The sequence below is a fragment of the Cottoperca gobio genome, chromosome 7, assembly GCF_900634415.1.
Source record: "Cottoperca gobio chromosome 7, fCotGob3.1, whole genome shotgun sequence".
Taxonomy (NCBI): Eukaryota; Metazoa; Chordata; class Actinopteri; order Perciformes; family Bovichtidae; genus Cottoperca; species Cottoperca gobio.
Genome location: NC_041361.1, coordinates 9,450,803 through 9,468,214, shown reverse-complemented (window position 1 = coordinate 9,468,214; position 17,412 = coordinate 9,450,803). Strand labels below are relative to the sequence as shown.

Here is a 17,412-nt window from a genome sequence, read left to right as displayed (position 1 = left end):
CATTTCACTGTGATAAAATATTCATACAGCCTATGAAATGATCATACACCAGAACATTAGCACCCCTAGTGGATAACATCATTTAAACACAGTCAAGACAGGTAGTGATGTGAAGAATGGCATGACTTTATTGTGTCCATTGCTCAATGTTAGACATATGGGATTTGATGTGTTTATAGAGACATTCCATACAACCATTATTAGGCCCCCTCTTAAGCCAAGTACTCTTTCCCAATGGAGGAAGACAATAAAACCGCTTTCTGCACACAGGGGCCATGCCTTTATGCCTTTTCTTAGATCTCTACACGTTTTAGTGATTGTTGTCGCAGATGCACTGACTATTTACAGTGTTTACAATAGTGATGTCATGTACAAAAGAGAAAGAAACCTTTACAAATATTTGCATAAGAAAAACAAATGTCTGCTCTTAAAACAACGTGGAAAGAGGAAGCTATCCAGTTAATAAAAATCCCTCCTGTGATAAGGTTACGTGTGGGTAGGTCCAATGAAACGAAACTTTGGGAACACACCAGGGATACATGCATCGTCATTACATCTCCAGGCTTATATCTGTTCTTACACTGCTTCTAACTCTCAGGCAACTCCACAAAGATGTCAAGTCTTTCACACTTACGTTTAAAATGGTGTCAAATCGCAACCCAGTCATGATTACACATTCTCATCTATTGCAGAGTACGCACACATCATCTTAACTAACAGCTCATCACCTTGATTACCAGCCAAAGGTCAACATTGATAACCCACTTTCCATCCAAATCTTGGCATCAATGTGACGACATTAAAGTGACATCAGAGTAGGTGAGAGGAAGTGATGATGTTTCCTCTAAATCGAGGCCTCCGCGTGGTAGAATAAAGCTCAAAAGCAGCTTTAGGCCAAATAGTGTTTCAGGCACAGATAGACTTAGGCATCATGTCTCTACTTTACACCAGCACCCTGTTTGGAAAGTAGAGGATCATCTGGACAGAGTATGGCAGTCTGAGGTACTTAAGGGTCAAAGGGGCAGAGGGCTGAGAGGTTTAAGAATATCTTTACTATTTACATAAACATCCTCTTACACGTCGTTTTATGCTTTTCTTCTTTCATCACAAGAACAGTCAGGATGTGAGCAATAAATACTCTCTGTAATCTAAAACTCTAACATATATTATGTGCAAACAAACGAAGGAAAGGAATAGGAGGACGCCACTTAAAAATGAGTTTCCACCTTTCTTACCTGCAGCCCTTACTCTTACAGTAACTCTTAAAACAATGTGTGAAAAGGAAATGTATGTTATCAAAGATATAAAGAGCAAATGCAATGAGGAAGGAAATGCCTTTTTTTTTATCTAAGGATTCTTATCACTTGATGGCAGTTTTTTTTTTTACTGGCATTCTCCACTTCCCCTTGTGGGATGAGAAATGAGAAATGATCGACAGAAGTTTAACGCCGCTGTCAATAATGGCATGTTAGTTAGGTGATGAAGATGGCTCAGTATAAAATCCTACAAAATCAAGATTTTCAAAGCTGTATCCTCATCTATCACAAGAGATCTGTGTGTTTTAAAACCGACATCTAAATACATAGTTATGATGTATTTAGATACATCAACATATGCAAGCAGTCAGAAATGTCAGGCCTTTTGGACAGACTAGATAAACAAGCAGTTTCTTTTCTGTGTTTTTACAATACAGTATGTTGAGTAGGGCCAATGTCAGTTTCTGTGGTTGTATCGGTATATTACTGGAGGAAGCCAGTGGCTGCCGAGGATTTTCTTTACAGACTGACCCTAAAACCGATTCATTATTTCCATTAATTATTCACCCATGCATGTTACTCTTACAGCTCCACAGTTCTGACATTAGATCCATGAATGAAACAATGGCTAAACTGAAAAGGAAAAGGAAAAAACATTCAAGGCTTTTTTCATAGCTCTGTAAAAGAGTGTGTGTGTTATATTCTACCAAGCACCTTTGATCAATCACAAAGCACACCGGGAGAGCACTGAGGCAGGAGTAGATGCTGCCATCTAGAGGAATTACTGTTGAACTGCATGATTCCCGGTTGAATACACAGTCACTGACACAGCCTCCTAAAATCCAATTACCACAAGTAGAAAATAAAGTGCATTTTTGGCTGTGTCGAGTGAGGATCCTACTTTTGAGAAAATCAGAGGTTCTTCTCAGGTGAATTTCTTTGTGAAATGAAGCCTTCAAAGAAAACCAGTAACAGTAAGCACCAGTAGGTAGTGGTGAACGTTGTGGCAGTCAAAACCAAAAGAAAAGAAAAGAATGGGTCTTGATCAATGGGATTATAGGTAATATTTTTGCATCATACTATTCCAGTTACCATGCACTTGCAGATTCAACAACAACCCATCCGGAACAAATTGAGGGCAGAGAAGAGACACGTCAATGTCTTTCCCTGACAGGATCATTATTTGTCTTTCTGAAAGCAGGGCAGAGCAAGCCCTTCGTTCATAATCTCTCTCTCTCTCTCTCTCTCTCTCTCTCTCTCTCTCTCTCTCTCTCTCTCTCTATAGATCCTTTACATTTAGCTTTGTAGCTGCTCACTGAGCACACAGTTAAGTTAATTATTGAGTCTTTAAAGTCTCATTGGGACCGCACCCGCTGTATCAGTCGTAAGTAAGAGTCCATAGTTCCATAGCTTGACTGACAGTCGCATGTTATCCTCAGAGTGTAGCCTGCAGACTGGGATCCAGACAGCCTTCCCGCTCTGGAGACTCTATGTAGTTGGCCGACTCCTGGAGCTTCAGCAGCATGGCCATCTGGGAAGCAGGAAGAGACGGAGATGCAGATTAACAAACATGTTTTGTTTTTAGAGCGTTAAATTTAGCTTGGCATAGATGAACTATTTCTTGAAAATCGTTTTAGTCACGATGGCAATTAAGGGAATTAACTTGTCGAACATTTCTATTCTTATTGACATAATTGTTTGGCTTGTGAAATGTCGAAAATCGTGAACTGTCCATCAGAACTTTCTGGGACATCTTAAAATTGGTTGTATTGTCCAAACAACAAAACCAATATAAATTCAAACTGATAGAAAACTCACATTTTAGAGGCGGAGAACAGCCAATGTTGCATTTTTGCTTGAAAAATGACATTTAGTGGGATATTTACTAAGCCTGTTGCAAAAAAACGTCAGGGGCTCACAATGTTGCATCTCGATTATTTTGTCAATTTAGCAGGGTATTAAACTGCAGATGCAAATGAGTTCAGCCACAGGTCATCTGCTTTGCATTAAGACAAGCTAAATAAGGTGTGATGCATTATTCTTTTGATATGTGTTGATGTGTGGAAAAAAATTGGAACGCAAATTTGCAGCTGCGACCTGTACAAAACCTTTTTTTTTTACACCTTTTAGTAAATAAGAACCAATGTAACTGTTTAAAAAGCCCCCCCTTAGTCAATAAAAAAAATATTTCCCAGATAATGTGCTGTTGATAGACTGATTATCTGATGTCTGACCCATATCTATTCATCCTCTCTGCCCTTAACTAGTTCCTCCTCCCAACAGAACTCTTCTCACCAGAGGGTCTGACTCCAGCGTGCTGGGTGGAGGTGTATCTTTGGGGAGCTTCTTCTCCTCACTGGCTGGACCTATGCTGGGGGGAGGTAGGTGAAAGAGCCTGGACTGGTCCTGCTGTGCGTTGGGCCAAGGGAGAGTCCCTCTCACCCACTCCACTGGATCCTCCCACACTGCCTTCTGCCCGTGCACCTGAGAGAAGAGGTTCAGGAATTAATGTCTTGTTATTAGCACTAATGTTACACTTTGGAAGATATCCATATGTGTGCTCACCTTGATGCCATCTTTGGCTCCCTCCTGCAGGTACGGTATGATGGAGTGGTTCCACAGATCAATGAACCACTGCCTGAACTCTGCCACTGATACTGGGCATGACAGGAAGAAGCAGGGACCTGGGGAAGGCAACATTTCATGTTAACCAATTTCCTGTTCCAGATCCAATTTCCAAGCCGAATTATCTGCAGGTCTCCTCCTCTCCGAAGCAGCTCCACAGTAAAAGAACATGTTCATCCGAAGCTGTTTGTCAGACACTAATGTTTGCTCAAACTTTGTTCTCTGACAGCTAAAGATCCAGATGTTTGATGATTTAAATCCTTCATCCGGTTAAAATATACAGTTCATATTGACCAAGATCTAAAAAGTGTAAAAATGTGGCTTAAAACTAAATAATTTAGTTCTCGGATGTGTCGCCATTACAGGTGACCAAATGCAACTTTACCTTGATTAAAATGATGGATTTCTCTAAGTTTGACAATAGTTGGAAACATTTGGTATAGTGTAAAGTACATAAATGTCACATATTACACCTTTAACTGACCCACTGTCTCTCACCTATGAGGAAGTCAGAAGTGCTGTGTTTCTCCAGGAAAGTGTGGAGGTGGTACCAGAGCTGAGGGATCCAGTCTAGTACGCGGAGGAGAGCCTGGTGGCGTGCCGAGTCCTGCTCCTTCACCTGGTAGGCTTCCACAGCTTTACGGTGCAGGTACCTCAGCAGGAACCCGTTAGCTGGTTCCACGTTGTTTGAGAATATTACCATCCTGTGGTCATATGATAAGAAATGTTACTTGATAGCTTAATTTAGTATTTAATAGTGTCTCAAAGTAAGGTAAACATGTTTCTGTGCTCACCTGAAGCTAAGGTGCAGACTGTGGTTAGATGTCATCTTCGCAGGCTGATTGGTTGTCCCAATGATGTAAGGACTGAAACATCAACAGAGGAAATGATTTACTTTCACAAAATCTTATTTAAACTCTTCAGTGAAATACCGTAACTGTCTGAAGCGACTCACCATTTGTGATACTTGCACGTGAGTGCTCCGTTAACAAGCTCAGTGAGGCCTGCTGAATCACTGATGTCATCTATAATAACGACCAGCGGCAGTTCCCCTCCACTCTCTCTGTCTATCTGATTTGCAAGATCGGACAGATACAACTGCAACTCCTGCGAAAACAAAGACGGTGAATTTAACTGCGTGTACAAATCTATATTTGTGTAGAAGAAGAAAAAAGCCGTGAAGATAACTGTCTGACAATGATTCCGAGTCATGCGCTAACCTTCTGCGACTGACGATGCATGTTGAAGGAGACGGCAGCGCTGCGACCGAGGAGACAGGTCTCATGGTCGGCCTCAGACAAGTCAGTCCGGCTGCGCTGCAGGAGGTAGTGGGCCAGACGCTGAGCCAGGTACGTTTTTCCTGTCCCGCTGGGTCCGGACAGAACCAGACGCCTGTGCTTCAGCAGCAAGCTGATGTAGTGCAACATCATCGGCTTAGGAATCAGAGTCTCAAACACCAGTGAGTCAACACATTTCTCTCTGAGACCTAGAGAGAGGCAGACACAAGGGAGAGAGAGAGAGAGAGAGAGAGAGAGAGAGAGAGAGAGAGAGAGAGAGAGAGAGAGAGAGAGAGAGAGAGAGAGGAGAAGCAATTGGATTTATTATTAAATACTTGTAAATATGGTTTGTGTTTTCATGTTGAAGCCCTTTATTTACTGATCATGTGTACTTTCATAGCAAAAGCATAACATCAGTTTTAAGATTGTGCCCATTTCTACACTGTCCTCCGTCAAATAAAAGTGAAAATGGAATGGTTTCTACTATTGGTCGATGACACTCACTAACCTTTCAAAGTGACAAGTATTCGAGCTGAACCACTGCTGAGACAACGATAAGGTGAGGCTTGAGGTTTGTCCCCTCCGATCACCCTCTGCACTCCCTGGGTCAGCTGATACATGTGCAGCGAATCACAGGACAGACCCAGGCTGGCAGTCGGGTCCACTTGAATTAGGTAGTCCTGGCGAAAAATGAAAAAGAAAAATAAGTAAGGACTGATCCATCAAATCACAGCTAACACCAATGTCTACGCAGTGAGAGAGGACACTGCATTGACTTACCTTCAAGATCTTAGCGAGAAGAGAGTCGAGACAGGACCAGTCAGTTCTCGCACTGACCGGCACTGAGCCCAGGTAGAACTCCTGCTGCTGCTTACTGTCCTACAGAGGCAGAGAGAGGGAAAGAGGGCATCATCTCCCAGCTGTTCGACACAAAGCTGTCGACGTTATTGGATATTGTGTCTATTAAAAGAGTTCTGCGTTTACCTCTGCTTGATCTCCAATGCGGACAAGCACTCGTGCACACACCTCATCCCGCTGGGAAGACACACTTAACGTTTCAACTGGAGACAAGTCTGAAAGAGTGAAGAAAAAATAAGCGATGAAATAAAACTTTTATATAGTGTGCACCTGCATGAGCTGAAAATAAGTGAAATTCTATGTTTGTCTCTTACCTGGATCTTTACAATCATTCAGACTGAGGCTGAAGGACTTGGTGAGGGACATGCTCATCGGCTGCCTCAGTGAGGGGCCGAGGAGAGAGGACAGACCTGAAGGCTGGGAGGTGGAAGAAGTTGGACCAGAGCCTGTTTTCAAATGGTCGTTCTCCTGCTTCAGGTTCTCCACCGTTGACTAGGACATCGGAAGGTAAAAACGTTTAATTCCAGTTATATAAAAACACATCTGAATTCTCATTTATACCCTATATACTTTACAGAACATGCACATAGAGGCAAAAACAAACCTGCATGCTGTTCATGGCTTCCCGGAGGTTCTCCAGCTGATGTGCAGAGCTCAAGGCCTCCAGTCGGATTTCTGTCAGTTCTCTCTCTTTTCCCCAGAGTTCTGAGCGCAAGTCTGATACCGCTGCTTCCTCATTGTCTCCCTCGTCTGTAGTCTCCATGATCCTGGAGGGGACATGATACACTCATCAGGGCCGGACACCTATGAAAGCTAAACTGGCTACGTCACTCTTGAGCTGAAAGGCCGGAGCGATGTTCGCGTACTTACACACAAGAGGTGGCGGAGATCGAGGTTGTGAGGGATGAGTGCTGATTTTCTTCTTCTTCTTCTCCCCCTTCATGGAGCATTTTGGGGGAGTTTGGAGCTGAGGAGTCGGGGGTGGCGATTTCTTCAATGTCTGAGTATGTTTTGGTGCCTTTCTTAATGCTGAACGCCTTGTTGAAGGAGCTCCGCAGCTACAGATGGAGAGGAGCAGGGGGAAAGAGGGAGACACGATTGAACCAATATTCAGTGGGTTGTTGCATTTATTACAGAGAGGTAAAAGATAGATAAATAGGTGTTTGTTAATCTGATACATGCGAAACATTAAAAAAGTAGTTTTGTCATCTTGGGGAACGCTTATTCACTTTCTTGCCTTGAGGGAGATGAGAAGATTTATACCCCTCTCTTGTCTGTTAAATATGAACCTGGAGCCAACAGGCAAGTATCTTAGCGGAAGTGGGGGGAAACAGCAAGTCTGGATTATAAAACAATCTGCCCACCAGCACCTCTTAAAAACCCCAACCACAAACTGTTGTTTTTACATTTCTATTTTGGTACTGATTAAACAAATGTGCTATTAGGGGAATTGTGTTACCTTTGGACAAACTAGTTGTTTCCCCCTGATTCTAGTCTTTGTGCTAAGCTAAGCTAACAGGCTTCATATCTAACGGACAGACATGAGAATGGTGCAACGTTTTGAGAAGAAAACAAATAAGCGTATTTCCCAAATTGAGAAACTACTCCTTTAAGCTTCCAGTCATGTTCTGCAAACACGTCAAAGTTGAAGTCGGCGCATGTTATTGCAGATTTAGTACGCAGCTTTTGGGTCAGTCGGGGTTACTTGGTAAGGTTGTACAACATTTTAATGAGGGACAACATAAACAATAAAGCATGGTGTAAATGTGGAGAAACATTATTTGAGAACCGCAATTAATAAACTTTGATGATTGAACTGAGAACTACACTTTTTATGGAACATCATGTCTGCTGATTACTCTAAATGAATTACAGATTCATATTTAATATTCAAACAACAGGCAGCCAATCAGTTGTCATCTGCAGACAATCAGATGGAGGGTACTTGAGGATTGCGTAGCAGTTTTAGATGGTCCATAAGGCTGTATGACAGAACATTATAGAGGCTTTATACAATGACTGCACTCACCTCAAAGACCTACAACAGGACAATAACACAACACAGAGTCCTTGTCACTACAGAGAATGAACTGAGCATAGACAAACACCAGGCTGTGAGAGTAAAACACTGCTTCACATGCAGCGTGCGCTCTTACCCAGCTCTTCTTCTTCTTCTTCTTAGCATCTTGGTCCTTGAAGCTGCCCACACTCGACATACTGGTCAGGCTGTTGAGACTGGAGAGGCTCTCGCATGAGTTCTGACGTCGAATCTGCATGTCTGGTAAAGCAAGAAAACTCAACATCAAAAGAGGCAAATGTGCAGCGACAGAAGAAAAGAGAAAGCTCAACTGGTGCATTTCCAAACCTCTCATATTATCCGGTGCGTTTAAGGCTCCGTGTATGACAGCCTGGGCTTCATCATTCCTGACCTTCAGAGCCTCGATGGTGTCCCTCAGCTCCCCCAGCTCTGTGTCCTACACAAACAAAAGTAATACATGTCAGTGAGTTGGGTTGGCATAGATCCGTTTGCAACACTCAGAGCTGTGTGACAACTTTACCACTTTGTTTGAAGAGGCAGGCTGGTTTTCAGCTTTATATTATCAAAACGTTTTTTCTATTCACTGCATTATACAGTGAATGAGCTCCACCAGGATATAATAGCTCAGAAAAAAGTTTTTGGTAAGAGACAGTGAAGAAGAAAATGCAAATGACCTATGGATTATTCTCTAAAGTAAATACTATTTCACTCAACATTACCTCATTCATGCTCATCTGAGCTCAGTGTTATTATGTCTCTTTATTCTTTTTGTAATACATTTAAACAGTAACTAAACTCTATTTGAAGTATTTTATTATGTATCTATATATAATGCCTGCATTATTATTTCTTTCTAAATTTCTCTTTTACACATTTTGTCATTTGTATTGTACTTGTATAATGACGTATGTGTCAAATAAATAGAGTTTTTAATTTGAAAATAATGAATCTTTGGTTTATTTTAGAAGAAAAACTGATCCTATATTTTGGGGAGGAGAAGTATTGTCTGATATTTTAGTTAAACTCACAGTATGAGCTCATACACCTGGCGGCCTTGATCCCAGTCACCATGTGAACAGTTCAAGAGGACAAAGAGTCCAGAACAACAGAGCCTCTCTGTGCCGCTTATTGTGTGCTAAAGTCGATCCCACTCGACTCTAAATAGAGCCGCCCGGCCCATCTCCTCAAGGTTAAAGAGCCTGTGCTCCAGGCTGAGCTGCACAGGTCAGTGCGTAGCTGGCACAAACAACAAAGACGTTTTCTGGAGCGGTCTAGACAGGTCTTTCAGTGGGAGCAGCAAGGCATGAAGCACTGAGAGAGACTCCTCACATTTATGCACACACTGAACAATGCCTCAGGCACTGATCAATTTATTTATAGCAAAACAGATAGAAAGGCTGAAGAATGCAGGAATGCGATGTTTGGTGTGAGTGCATGTGCAAGTTGTTTGCACTTTTCATTTAGCCTAAAGTGAAGGTTGTTTTTCATTGATTCTCTGTCCTCTTCCCACACTAAGTTACCCTGTGGGACTGCAGCCTGGGCCTCTAACCTACATTCAGCTCCTCACCGCAGGCTGTGATCAAAGTCATCTCGCTCCGTGTCAGCTCAACGCTGCCTGCTCTTAGCTGACTGCTCGTAAGACGGGCACAATGGTGGAATGCAGCCGGAATTTAGTTTTGTGAGTGTTTGTGTTTGAAAGTGCGGATGTGACGTTACCTTCTGTTCCTGGGTTATTGACAGACTCTGCAGTCGAGTTGTCATCATGTGCAAACTTTGCTCAAAGGCGGCCACCAGATTTGCCTGTTGAATAAAGATGAAAGACAAAAACATTTAATGTTTAATAAATGAGTTGTCTATAACAGGAAATTATAATTATTTTTTTATATTACTGGTCTTTGAAAGCACCATTTACATGAAGACATTGATAAAGTATAGAGAGACTAATTGGCAGATTCAATAGATTTCCTTTATCCCTCATATTCGAGGTGCTAAAAGGCTGAATAACACACAAAGACTAAACAGGATGTCTCCTGTGGAAAAGTCTCCTCCTCCCTAATCTCTCTTGCACACTCACCAGAGGAAGGGAAAATTACTTTTTCCTCTCCTTTATAGAATGTGTTAATACAGTGAAATAATGCCTACAGCCCAGTCATTAATCCAGCACATTATCATGTAGTGATCTGTACATTTGCCTATTCACTGGCTTCCCATAATAAGGTCAAACCGTATGAAAATAAATCTTTCACACACCTCTCACACACACACACACACACACACACACACACACACACACACACACACATGATTGATGTATGCGGCATGAAGCCATGCATAATGGCTCTGCTGTATTGCTGCACTTTGACAAATGGAAACGCTGACAGGGTGGTCGTACAGAAACAACCTTGTAGAGTGGAGAGAAAGGGCAATGCACCTGTGTGTGTGTGTGTGTGTGTGTGTGTGTGTGTGTGTGTGTGTGTGTGTGTGTGTGTGTGTGTGTGTGTGTGTGTGTGTGTGTGTGTGTGTGTACAAGTAAGTGGCTCGGAGAGAGTTTCGGGAGGAGACAAGCATTGTTCACGCCCCACATGGATAAGAAATGTGCTTGGATTTGAATTCTCTCTCTGTGTCTCTTTCCTATTTCATCTGAATGGTAAATGTGTTGCCTTATGTGAGAATGAGAGAGTTTGTGAAAGAGGGAAGAGAGGGGACTGGATTGGCTGGCGATACTCGAATCTTTAAAACAGATCATGAAGTCATTTTTATAAAAGGCTGAATATGTTCTTAAAACAGCACTGTAGCTATTTGCAAACCTGACTCGAAGGTGATGGGACTATTTTCAGATGCGGTTTAGGTAATAAACTAAAGTAACCATGTTCATCATAATAACAGAAGATGTCACCCAGTGCAACAGTGTGGCTCATTGATGTGTTTTTAATACTTTTAAACTACATCATCTGTATTTCAGAAAGGAATAATGTATATTAGGCTTTGGGCACTTAGATAATCCCTTTGCATGGGATTAGTTGACAATAAGAATCATATAAAAATACCACCAGAGTTTTCTTTTAAAGGTTTAGATCCACTGACTTACAGAAAAATTAACAGTGTTACTCCAGCAGCAATGAACTGGTACACCAACATAACCTGAAGAAGGTTTAATGCACTGTGCAATTCTTTTTTTGTAGTAAGAAACTAAAGAACAACAGGGTTGAAGGCTCCCTGTCAATTCCCTTTCTTTGCCTGCGGTCACTTGTTGTGATGTCTTTATGGGTATCAGTTACCTCTGCCTCAGGGCAGATGTCATTGAAGTAAACAATTCATCAAGATGAGTGACAAGTATTAGGGTGAAAAATGTGCCTCTTTTTTTTTAGCCCGGAGGTGAAAGGCTGCATATTGTAGCCTTAACTATGGCAAGTTTCATTTAAATAGATTAGATTGTGTTTGCACAACGTTTTTATTCTCATGATTTCTTATCGGACACATTTTTTTTATTTTCTGTTTTTCTGGCATTATACTATTTTATTAAAAAAGGATCTTCCCATTTTTTTTTTTTTCTAGGGACATTTGTGAAATGGACAGTTCTCTTTAAAGAATGTCCTTTGGAGAGTTGAAATCCACTCGGCGATAACATTTTATTTATTTAAGAATATTTCCTAATACATGTCGATACAATGTTGATACAAATGTTGTATAATCCTACAAAACTCGATTCAAATATTTTTTTTAAAGTCAAGGAACATTTACTAAATACACTAAGTTAACTTGTTGATGAAAAGTTGAGACTACTACACAGGGATAATCGGTTATTCGGGTGCTTTATGGAAGTTTATAATCAGATAGCAGACAAACAGTACATACATTGGCGGTCAGCTGTGTCGTCAGGTTAGACACCTTCTCCTGCGACGATTCCAGCTCCCTCCTCAGTTTACGGATTTGCTGTGAGGAAAAATAGGTTTGTTACATTATCTAGACAACAAGGTGACTGAAGCAGACAATGGCTGACATACACAAGTGACTTGAGTGGATGTTGTTCATGAAATCAATGACCGACTTGTTCTCCAACAGATAACAGAGATGACAGCGTTGGATGAGGAGGATAGAAATGAGACAGAGAAGAAGAAAGAGCAGGAAAGAACACACTTACCTCTCCCTGAATCCTTTCCTCAGCCTTTGGAAGCAGAGGGAATAAAAGTCAAAGATGTTAGATAGACAAAAGGAGAGGAGGCGAGAGGAGAGGAGAATAATAAAGGTAGGGAGAAAGTCGTTTCTCTCTTTAAAGTGTGAAACGAGAGGAAATACAAACATCCACAAACACTCACACATTAATACAACCCACACCACATCACATACTGAAGTGTAGCTACCTGAGTCTGAATGCCGCCCACACTCACCGAGGAGTAGCATGACGAGGCATTGGACGCCAGGGAGAGTACAGATCCATGAACTGAAAAGAGAAAATGAAGAGCAACACAATAAACCAATTAGCAACTGAGTAGCACAACATCAATGAACAGAATGTCGTATAACAGATATCAGATATCAAAATAATTCAGTGGGCTCACCCTCGTCGGGCTCCTTGTCCCTGAAGGATCCGGAGCGAACCATTCCCATGCTGCGGGGGCGTTCAGCCAGCGACATTGTGCTGCCGAGCGGAGACGCTCCATACAGCTCCAGAGAGGCATCGTGTGTTGGGATGCTGTTGGATCGAATCATCCTCGGAGGCCCGCCGACAGGGCTGGGTACTAGTAAGAGAGCAGACGGGTCAAAGGAAAGAGAGTTAGTGATGTTATACATGAAATGCATAATTAGTGGAATGCTATTCTCTTTCTATTGTGTGCACATGTATGTAAGCTTACCCATATTGGTCTTCGAGGTGCGGGGCAGAGAGGTGGGTGAGGACAGCAGTGGAAGAGTGAGTGAATCGGTCATACTGAGAAGATTATGAGAGTGTCTCCTGTCTCCTTTCTCCTTCACTTCCTCCTCAACCTGGGAGGCACAACTGAAAGTACACAGACAGAGGGCAAAGTCAGTGTCGCTAATAGTAAAGAAAGAAACTTCATAATAGATCTGCTGTCTTGTATTGGAATTCATGTATTCATGTATTCTGAGTTATGAAAAATGTACCAAGCAAATACAATTTCTGTTTCAAGATTCTTTTAAAATGAACTCATAACCATGAAAGTGAACCGTGATCTCTCAATATGAGAATATTGGAACAATATTTACTTCTCTTAGGAAGATTTTATATTGTTACAACTGTGTTACATTATATTTTGATTTGTTTTCTGTTTATATATCAGCATCCAGTTATGGATGCTTCACAGGAAGAGTTAAAGCTCTTAAAAAAAAAGACCTTAATAACCTATTTATTAAATGTTTATACATGGCCTTCAAATGCTTAATAAGGGGGGCTCAAATAAAGTGTTACCCAGTACCAATATCTTTAAATGTGTGGAAACAAAAATGTTGCCAGTGGGACACAATGAGCTACAATTTTGAGAGGATTAAATCAGGACTTTTGGAATAAAAGTGACAAGAATGATGAGGATTAACACAATCTGTCATTCACTGAGGATTTTATCATGGGATTTGTGTGTAATTAAAGGACTGTGTCAAAATGACAGTGTGGAGTATAAGAGCGTGTATGTGTGTGTTCACTTACCTTAAACCTTTCTTTGGCAGCGTGTTTCTGTCTCTCTGAGAACTGTGGAGATTAAACAATGACATTATTTATAGACTGCTGCATGGAGTTATTAAACTCTCAAGAACAGGCAGCAGGCACAAAGAAGCGCAGTACGACTGGCAGACAGCTGGTGTCAGCCCGTAATTATGACTTTAGTCAGCGGGCCTGTACAACACTGATAATAGGCCTGTAGTAATAACAGCGTGTGTGTTTAGTTGTGTAGGTGTGTGTGCATGCATGTGGTTGCTTTTACTTGTTTGTGCATTTAATGTAAATGTATTTTTAGCCTGCTCATTAAACTATATTCTATCATTTGGGCAATATTTAACATCTCATACAGTATTTACAGTGCAAAAACATGAAATAAACAATATATTTCAGTTTGAGACGACAGTAAAGCATCCTCTTGCAATTCTCCAGGATTTTAGTTTTGTCTCATTAAATGTGAGTTGAAGCTATCAAAGTCATATTCGGACAGGTTTATCTCTAAAGTAATATTCTCAAGTATATTCTGATATTCTGTGTATATCCTGACAAGACCACAGACAGCTCTACCAATCTGTGGATTGTTATTATCACGCCTTTGTTTCTCAAGCTTCGTAAATGCCACTGCTCTCTTCATGCCTTTTCCAGTTCGAGCATTTTGTAATTAAATGCCAACTGAATCACCTTACCACGTGCCCACTCAAGAAGGCGAGGAAAATTGTAATAATTGTAGCGTAGAACAAAGTGAATAAGATCAAAGAAGTGCCCTGATTGCTCCCGCCTTTCCCTGAACAATGAATAATGTTGGTGCAGTTCCTCAGCCAACCAGTAGGCGGAGGTACATAGCAGCATTACAAAACATGAATGACAAAACATCTGCTTGGCATGTAAACTGGTGTAATGTAATTGAGGTCGAAGATTTTTGAATCTCACCTGTCTGTGAGAGACAATGAGACTTTACTTCCAGAGCTCCAGCTGGCAGGAGGGCCTCTGTCTTCCTGTCTATCTTTGTGCCGGGACTCTAAGGTGGTGTAGCCTCTCACCAAATGCTCCCTCTCCCGCACCTTCTCCCTCCCCTGGGGCTCTGGGGCTAGACTCATCTGGAGCGGCAGCGACTCCATGCTGCGATGCAGCCCAGACAGACGAGGGTAGAGCAGGGGAGAGGTGCCCCCTCCGCTCCCTTGAACCCCGAGAGAGGAGACCTGCCTGGGCCCCAAGCCAGTTCCTGAGCTTGAGAAGCAGGACGAAGAGTTCACATTGAGTAAAGGGGCAGGGCTGGGGGTCAGGCAGGGGCCAGTGGTGCTGCCTGCTGAGCTGACCAGGTCCTGGAGCTTAGAGTAGGGAGGAATCTTAGGTGGCAGGGAGTCCTGAATTCCCATCTCGAGGCTGTTTGAGTTCAGCTTGTCAAGCTGGGCCATGGAGGGAGGCTTTGCCAGGCTGCGAATCCCAGATAACCTAAAGACAAAGACAGCAAATTTATATTTAAACTTTGTTTCGTATGTGAAATTGTGTTGAAAAATACTGGGGAATTACACTATGTATGTCTTGTGGGAGTGTATGAACCGCAGTACCTGTGTGGGTTAGGTGAGGGCAGATCCATGCCTTTGCCACTGCTGGGAGGCCTCAGCCCCTGAAGCTTCCCTCCGTTCTCTGAGGGGGTCTGAGCAGGGCTGCCCTTCAGAGACCCACCACCACACTCAGAGTCCGACACTACAGCTTTGGCTTTGGCCCTCTCTTTCTCTTTCTCTCTGTCTGTCTGATTGACAGGACTGGGACTCGGGATCCCACGACCACCTGCCTTACTCAACCCAGAACCAATCCCTGAGGCGGGCTCTTTGAGCCTGGAGCCATGGGGCGGTTTGGTCAGCCCCGAGCCGGTGTCCATGGTAGTGCTCACTGGGCGAGCTGAGCTCGGGCGGGTTAGAGTCAGGGTGCTTGTCTTTGCTGGGCGAGGCAGAGATCGGTATTGAAGAGACGTCCTGGCATTTGGAGATAGAAAACCACTCTGGTCGGTGTTTGAAACATCTAGACTTGTCTTACGTCCTCCACCTCCACCACCACCACCACCAGCCACTGGTTTGACAGGAATACCCGACGTTTTGGGAATCTTCCCCACAGTTGCAGAGCCAGAGGGTATGGACATAATGGCATTGTGTGTGCCGTTATTGGTAGCTGAGATAGGCTTCTTGAAGCCAAAGTTTCCACCAGTTGAGGGCCTGACGAGGCCGGACGGAGGTTTACGTTGCTCACCAGCACCTGTGCCATTTCGGTGGTCTTTACCGGCATCAGAAGAGGAGCGCTGAAGGCTGGAGGTCTTCATTGCTAACCGAGACTTATCCATTGGCTTCCCATCTGACTTTACTGTACCTAGAGACGTAGAGGAGAGAAACAAATACTGATGAGTAGCTTGAACTGTTTAAAGTCTGAATAGTCTCTGGTGGTGAGTGGAACTAACCAAGCCATATTAGGACATGATGTCTTATCTGACCACCTACAAGGTCTGACCGTCTGCTGATAAAAACAAATCCCTGTCTGAGCAGACAGACTGTGAGTAGACACGACTCTCAGCCAGTTTCACCCTCACACACACTGTTATCATGCGGTTACTCCTCTTTTCCGTCCTGATGAACTAAAACCGTTTTCTCTGCTTTCCAGTAAGTGCACGTCTGTGTGTCACAGCTGCAGAGTGCTGAGATTGCCATGTGCAGCATGGCTGTGGAAAACTGATGTTCACATTCACAAAGCGTGTCTGCGGGCACAAAAGTGCATGAAACACCCAGTATAACTTAGTTTCTCCACTCTTGAGACCTTTTTGGGGGAAAAGGGTGGAGTGAGAGATAACTTGGTGGAACGGAGGTTGAAAGAAAATTATGTGATTTTGTTCCCTTCTGTACATTTCCCAGTTGGCAAATTAACTGGACTTGTTTGGAAGTTATTATAAAAAAAAGCACTATTAGACACATGTGCACTGTATGCACCACCCACACTATCCACGCTCTTAATTTGTATCTAATGGGAGTTGTTATGAGAGGTTTATATACAAGGCATTAACAGAGTCAAAGGACTGCTGTTGAATGGGACCCACCGGCATGCTGCTTTGGGACATCTGGAGTCACTTAAGGATATTGAATAAGCCCGCAAAATACACACACATAGGTTCAGACATATATACCACACACACTCACAATTCTCAGTGATTGGATCTTATAGGAATGTGACACTGACAACCCATCACGCTTCAAGTTCTTTTGTAAATGTGAAAATTGGGTTTACATGTCAAGTCATAAAGTCAATCCATCGTATAACCGCAACACTGTCGTTCCAAGAACGTTAAGTTGCAGAAACACACACTGCCAACAGGGCAGTGAGAAGCAAACACACACACTGACAGAATCCAGGCGTACATATTCATTTTGAAATAAATGAAGACTGATTTACTGACACCGGCTGTGGAGACAGTGAAGCTCACAGCTTGACAGTCAGCAGCGTGCGTAGAAGACACCATGATTCACCACATGTCTCGACGCGAGGGGCCTGCATGTCTGAATGGATGGACATCTGAAGACACAGGCAGACAGAGAAACCCTCTGCATAACATTTCTAACACTGCCGTCTGGCTCATTTATATTCTCCTTTCTAAGTCTTCTTCTATTTAAGGCCTCTGTGGTAGAAGGGAGAGCAGTGTGGAATGAT

The 17,412-nt window shown here is 42.7% G+C and overlaps 1 protein-coding gene across 10 annotated transcripts in view; it reads right to left on the bottom strand.

Annotated features, from left to right (window-relative positions):
* Positions 1-105: 105 nt before the first annotated feature.
* Positions 106-17,412, bottom strand: part of nav1a (neuron navigator 1a) — an 82,819-nt gene continuing 65,512 nt past the window's right edge. For 2 of the 10 annotated variants that reach the window (XM_029435507.1, XM_029435516.1), the window contains 23 exons: positions 15,291-16,086; positions 14,653-15,174; positions 13,714-13,755; positions 12,908-13,050; positions 12,614-12,793; positions 12,416-12,495; positions 12,196-12,219; positions 11,910-11,987; positions 9,771-9,854; positions 8,173-8,490; positions 6,887-7,074; positions 6,621-6,783; positions 6,331-6,508; positions 6,143-6,231; positions 5,939-6,037; positions 5,667-5,838; positions 5,102-5,367; positions 4,837-4,988; positions 4,676-4,747; positions 4,380-4,585; positions 3,822-3,940; positions 3,552-3,740; positions 106-2,787 (listed from right to left, as the gene is read on the bottom strand). In XM_029435507.1, coding sequence (XP_029291367.1) covers positions 2,692-2,787; positions 3,552-3,740; positions 3,822-3,940; positions 4,380-4,585; positions 4,676-4,747; positions 4,837-4,988; positions 5,102-5,367; positions 5,667-5,838; positions 5,939-6,037; positions 6,143-6,231; positions 6,331-6,508; positions 6,621-6,783; positions 6,887-7,074; positions 8,173-8,490; positions 9,771-9,854; positions 11,910-11,987; positions 12,196-12,219; positions 12,416-12,495; positions 12,614-12,793; positions 12,908-13,050; positions 13,714-13,755; positions 14,653-15,174; positions 15,291-16,086 — 4,256 coding nt within the window. In that variant the 3' untranslated portion in view covers positions 106-2,691. Of the gene's footprint in view, positions 2,788-3,551; positions 3,741-3,821; positions 3,941-4,379; positions 4,586-4,675; positions 4,748-4,836; positions 4,989-5,101; positions 5,368-5,666; positions 5,839-5,938; positions 6,038-6,142; positions 6,232-6,330; positions 6,509-6,620; positions 6,784-6,886; positions 7,075-8,045; positions 8,055-8,172; positions 8,491-9,770; positions 9,855-11,909; positions 11,988-12,195; positions 12,220-12,415; positions 12,496-12,613; positions 12,794-12,907; positions 13,051-13,713; positions 13,756-14,652; positions 15,175-15,290; positions 16,087-17,412 lie in introns of all 10 variants that reach the window. The other 8 variants (XM_029435511.1, XM_029435513.1, XM_029435512.1 and 5 more) reach the window with 8 other exon arrangements.